Source organism: Chiloscyllium plagiosum, unplaced genomic scaffold (assembly GCF_037043375.1).
Source record: "Chiloscyllium plagiosum isolate Xiang-an unplaced genomic scaffold, Cpla_swu_hap1 HiC_scaffold_21, whole genome shotgun sequence".
NCBI lineage: Eukaryota > Metazoa > Chordata > Chondrichthyes > Orectolobiformes > Hemiscylliidae > Chiloscyllium > Chiloscyllium plagiosum.
Genome location: NW_028270159.1, coordinates 53797858 through 53803857, shown reverse-complemented (window position 1 = coordinate 53803857; position 6000 = coordinate 53797858). Strand labels below are relative to the sequence as shown.

The window sequence follows — 6000 nt, the reverse complement described above, 5'->3', positions numbered from 1 at the left end:
CTCACATTTATAAGGTATAAAACAAATATTTATTCAAAATGTGGCCCGTAACGTTCACCAATAATGACTGATTACATCAGCTACAAGAACAGCCTATGATATTACATGCTCCATGCAAAGAGAAGCCAGTACTTACAGCTCAGACTGTCCTTCCAGGAGCACAGCTACTCACCTGGGACTGAGGGGAGGGTGTGCCGGAGGCAGGTTTGAGAGGTTGAGGGAGCTAAGGGGAAGACAAGGTATCGACACAGGGATAAATAGACCAAAAAGCCAAAATCTATTCATATTGCCATTTGAGTGCTTCCCAGGAATGAGAAATAACAGAGTTCTTTACTAATCAGAGCTACTGGTCTCTCTCGATCAGTCTACAACAACGTGACAAAGAGCTGTGGGTCTAGCAGTTTATCAGTAAGATAGAATCCCTACACTGTGGAAGCAGGCCATTCAGCCCATCAAGTTCAAACCAACCCTCCAAAGAGCATTCCCCCCCAGCCCACCCCCACATCACTGTAATCACACATTTCCCATGGCTAATCCACCTAACCTACACGTCCTCGGACACTCTGAACAATTTGGCATGGCCAATCCTTCACATATGGGGACTTTGGGTGGAAACTGGACCACGTGGAGGAAACCCACACAGGCTCAGGGAGAACATGCAAACTCCACACAGTCAGTCACCCGGGGTGGAATTGAACCCAGGTTGCTGGTGCTGTGAGGCAACAGTGCTATCCACTGGGCCACCGTGCCACCAATGTTTCTGTACAGATTGAAGATGCTTGTGAGTAATAAGGAGAGGGCAGAAGGAGATGCATTTCCTATCTTTGGATCTGGGTCAGATAAGGTGTACGTCTTGTTTGACAGCTCACTGTCTCTGGGATCAGGTGGGATCTGGGCACAGTTTCTGTCAGGCTGTGAGCTGGATCCCTCCTGTGATGAGTGCAAGGGGCAATGGTGTGCAGTTCCCATCATACCCCGTGGCCTGCAGCGCCCCTTTAAGGAGCTGAACCGTAAATATTGTCACCTCACGCTGATAAAGTCAGGCCGTGCTCACAAAGGATTCATCTGCAAAGCTGGAGAAAGAACGTTTGGAGACTTACATTGTACACCAGTCGAAACAGCTGTAGACATTTTGCAATCTTACATAGCGCATAGTCATGGAGACAAGACTACAGGGATGTTCAGGATTTGAAGAATGCCACTATTTTTCCTCAAGGCTGCTTGCATTTATTCAGTGTGTGTTTTGGATATGGGCTCAGGTGGAACTTTCTGGATGGGATGTCACACTAAGACCCCTATTTCCATCTCAGGAGGATCCACAATCTGTTTTTAAGAGCTTCCCCACAGTGTCCTAGTCAGTAACTATCTGTGAATCCAACAACATAAACACAGATTATTTTATAATCTATTTGCCGGTTGTGGGATCTTGCTGTGGGCACCATCTGCTTCTTGAATTACAACAGCAGATACACTTCAGGAGTCCCTCATTGGCTGGATAGGGTGGAAATGGTAAAGGCAAAGGACAGGAACAGTAAGTTGGAATCTCCCCCTTGCTGGAGGCCTCACTGTTCTCTGACACCGGACCCACCAGACATAAATATGGCTGGCTGCAATCTCGGTGGTAAAGTGCCATGTTAGAATCAAAGCTCGAGATCATGGTCCGCTGCTCACTTTTAATCCAAACCACACAAAACAGCTGAGCAAAACCAATCAGAGGGTTCTATTTGAAATGTGCCCCACACAGCTGTGATGCCAACATCCTGTCTCCCTGGCACCAGGGTCACCTCTCCCACCCACGCGCTATCGCAGCATCAGAAGCAAGGCTCTGGCAGTGGTTTTCTGATGATGGACCAGTCACACCATCTGTGACTGGGATTGAGTGACGTTAAACCCTGCGCTGCTGGGGCTAAGGATGACGGGTAAGGTGAGGGAACGTAACCAAGGAAACACATTGTCAATGACATCAAAGGACAACAAAGCATCTTACTATAGAGTGAAGAGGAATTGAGGGTGATGGGATTGAGGAATAGGGGATGAGTGGGTAGTTAGGGCTGAGGGATGTGGGGGGGTGGGGTGCAGGGTTTGAAGTAAAGAGATGTGTGAGGTTTTGGGATAAAGAAACTCCGAGGGTCAGGGAAAAAGAGGGTGTGAGTGAGGTTCTAGGGTAAGGGAGTGAGTGAGGATTGGGGGTAAGGGGTGAGTGAGGATTAGGGGTAAGGGGGTGAGTGAGGATTGGGGGTCGGGTGTGAGTGAGGATTGAGGGTAAGGGGGTGAGTGAGGTTTGGGGGTAAGGGGTGAGTTGGGATTGGGGGTAAGGGGGTGAGTGAAGATTGGGGGTAAGGGGGTGAGTGAGGATTGGGGGCAGGAGGTGGGTGAGGATTGGGGTAGGGGTGAGTGAGGATTGAGGGTAAGGGGGTGAGTAAGGATTGTGTGTCAGGGGGTGAGTGAGGATTGGGGGTAGGGGGTGAGTGAGGATGGGGGTAAGGGGTAGGTGAGGATTGGGGGTAGGGGGTGAGTGAGGATTGGGGTAAAGCGGGTGAGTGACGATTGGGGGTAAGGGGTGAGTGAGGATTGGGGGTAAGGGGTGGGTGACGATTGGAGAAAGGGGTGAGTGAGGATTGGGGGTGAGGGACGATTGGGGGTAGGGGGTGAGTGAGGATTGGTGGTAAGTGGTGAGTGAGGATTCGGGGTAAGGGGTGAGTGAGGATTGGGATAAAGGGGGTGAGTGAGGATTGGGGTAAGGGTATGGGTGAGGATTGGGGGTAAGGAGTGAGTGAGGATTGGGGTAAAGGGGTGACTGACGATTGGGGGTAAGGGGTGAGTAAGGTTTGGGGTAAGGAGTGAGGGACAATTGGGGGTAGGGGTGAGTGAAGATTGGTGGTAAGTGGTGAATGAGGATTCGGGGTAAGGGAGTGGGTGAGGATTGGGGGTAAGGGGTGAGTGAGGTTTGGGGGTAAGGGGGTGAGTGAGGATTGGGGGTAAGGGGGTGAATGATGATTGGGGTAAGGGGGTGAGTGAGGATTGGGGGTAAGGGGTGAGTGAGGTTTGGGGTTAAAGGGCGAGTGACAATTGGGAGTAGGGGGTGAGTGAGGATTGGGGTACGGGGTGAGTGAGGATGGGAGTAAAGGGTGAGTGAGGATTGGGGGTAAGGGGTGAGTGAGGATTGGGGGTAAGGGGTGAGGGAGGATGGGGGTGAGTGAGGTTTGGAGCTAAATGGTGAGTGAGGATTGTGGGTTGCGGATTGGGGGTAAGGGGTGAGTGAGGATTGGGGGTAAGGGGTGAGTGAGGATTGGGGGTAAGGGGTGAGGGAGGATGGGGGTGAGTGAGGTTTGGAGCTAAATGGTGAGTGAGGATTGTGGGTTGCGGATTGGGGGTAAGGGGTGAGTGAGGATTGGGGGTAAGGGGTGAGGGAGGATGGGGGTGAGTGAGGTTTGGAGCTAAATGGTGAGTGAGGATTGTGGGTTGCGGATTGGGGGTAAGGGGTGAGTGAGGATTGGGGGTAAGGGGTGAGTGAGGATTGGGGTTAAGGGGTGAGGGAGGATGGGGGTGAGTGAGGTTTGGAGCTAAATGGTGAGTGAGGATTGTGGGTTGCGGATTGGGGGTAAGGGGTGAGTGAGGATTGGGGGTAAGGGGTAAGTGAGGTTTGGGGTAAGGGGTAGGGGGATGAGTGAGGATTGGGGTTAAGTGGTGGGTGAGGATTGGAGGTAAGGGGTGGGTGAGGATTGGGGGTAAGGGGTAAGTGAGGTTTGAGGTAAGGGGTGAGGGATGATAGGGGTAGGGGGGTGAGTGAGGATTGGGGTTAAGTGGTGGGTGAGGATTGGGGGTAAGGGGTGTGTGAGGATTGGGGTAAGGGGGGTGAGTCAGGATTGGGGGTAGGGGGTATGAGGATTGGTGGTAGGGGGTGAGTGAGGATTAGGGATAAGGGGTGAGTGAGGTTTGGGGGTAAGGGTGGGTGGGTGAGGATTGGGGTAAGGGGGATTGGGGGTAAGGGGTGAGTGAGGATTGGTGGTAAGAGGTGAGTGAGGATCGGGGGTAAGGGGTGAGTGAGATTGGGAGTGAGGGATGATTGGGGGTAAGGGTGAGTGAGGATTGGGGTTAAGGGGGTGAGTGAGAATTGGGGTAAGGGGGGATGGGGGTAAGGGGGGATGGGGGTAAGGGGTGAGTGAGGATTTGCGGTATGGGGGGATTGAGAGTAAGGGAGTGAATGAGGATTGGGCGTAAGGGGTGAGTGAGGATTGGGGTAAGAGGGGATTGGGGGTAAGGGGGTGAGTGAGGATTGGGGTAAGAGGGGATCGGGGGTAAGGGGGTGAGTGAGGATTGGGGTAAGAGGGGATTGGACGTAAGGGGTGAGTGAGGATTAGGGTAAGAAGGGATTGGGGGTAAGGGGGGTGTGAGGATTGGGGGTCAGGGTGAGTGAGGATTGGTGATAGGGGGTGAGTGAGGATTGGGGTAAGAGGGTATTGGGGGTAAGGGGTGTGTGTGAGGATTGGGGTAAGGGGTGAGTGAGGATGGGGGGGTAACGGTGTGAGTGAGGATTTGGGGTAAGGGGTGAGTGAGGATTGGCGGTAGGGGGTTGAGTGAGGATTGGGGGTAAGGGGGTGAGTGAGGATTGGGGGTGAGGGGGGATTGCGGGTAAGGGGGTTGAGGGCAGATTGGGGGTAGGGGGTGTGTGAGCTGTGTTGCTACGGGTTCTCTTGCTGTTAGTACAGTGTGCAAAGAGCTACAATCCTCCAGTCAGATTGACGGGTGGCATTGGCAGGCCGGGGTTAGTAACCATGGAGATTCCAGCCCAAAGGATTGCTCCTGACACTACAACACTGAGTCATTCTTCACTGAGCGGGATGACAGGACATAGACCAGGGCACCTGCTACAATCACCAGGATACAGATGACAATGAGCACTGCCCAAGCACCGAGCACCTGGGCTTTCCAAGCCCCGGCATCTTCAGGCGGGATCATGTTGGTGAGGTTCAGCATGTAGCCCAAAGCCCAGCCAATGGTGGTATCTCCGGCCTGCAGGGGACATAAACAAGAGGGCAATCAGAGACAACAACTCTGAGGATAGCAGTCATAATGGGGGGACAGTGAGAGAGAGAGTGGTACAGAGAAAATACACAGACTGAGAAATAGGCAGAGTGAAAGTGATGGAAACGGAGAAAGAGAGGGGAGTGTGAGAGAGGAAGGCAGGCTGGGTCAGATTGAAATGGAAGGACAGTCGCAGAAGGATAAGAAATTTGAGAGAGAGAGAAAAATTCGGTGTGAGATAGGTGCTCAGGAAGAGGGAGACAGATAGATCAACTGACAAAAACAGATGACAAACTGAGTTAGCAAGAGAGAAACTAACAGTGAGAATGATGGAAAGACATTGGCAGAGAGGAAAGCAGGAACAATAGAGCTACAGAGTCTTCATGCAAAACGAATCAATACGACTGAAGGCAGGGAAAGCGATTAATGTAAACGGAGAGAGAGAGAGAGCTGGCAAGTTGCTGCAGTTCAGACTCAGACCTTTTTTTGGAAAGCGATGTTTTTAAAAGTGTTGTTGTTGAACCCGTAGCCTTTAGTTGTCAGGATGTGGATGTAGCAGGAGGTCGTGCAATAATCCACAAGTCTGCTGCTTGATGTGTTCAGTGCCTTTGTCTTCAGCTGCAGGGACAGAAATATACACAGTCGGAATCATCTCTGCAGTGAGCAAGTGGCCCTGCTCCTGTCCAAGATGAACTGGACACAAGCAACAGCCACAGCCCGACAGTGTAGACTCACACACAGCCAATAGTGCGCCTGAAGCTAAAGGAACGGGGAGGCCAGGGAGCAGCAGGAACCTGCTGGGATTCCCTGCACTGTTCACGAGCAATAGAACATTCCAGCGCAGTACAGGCCCTTCGACCCTCGATTAGATTAGATTACAGTGTGGAAACAGGCCCTTCGGCCCAACAAGTCCACACCGACCCGCCGAAGCGAAACCCACCCATACCCCTACATTTACCCCTTACCTAACACTAC

General features: G+C 52.2%; 1 protein-coding gene across 1 annotated transcript in view; it reads right to left on the bottom strand.

Annotated features, from left to right (window-relative positions):
• Positions 1-3200: 3200 nt before the first annotated feature.
• LOC122564698 (ectonucleoside triphosphate diphosphohydrolase 2-like) overlaps positions 3201-6000 on the bottom strand; it is a 205332-nt gene continuing 202532 nt past the window's right edge. The window contains exons 8-9 of the mRNA XM_087998576.1: positions 5506-5643; positions 3201-5013 (exon numbers count right to left, since the gene is read on the bottom strand). Coding sequence (XP_087854702.1) covers positions 4810-5013; positions 5506-5643 — 342 coding nt within the window. The 3' untranslated portion in view covers positions 3201-4809. The remainder of the gene's footprint in view (positions 5014-5505; positions 5644-6000) is intronic.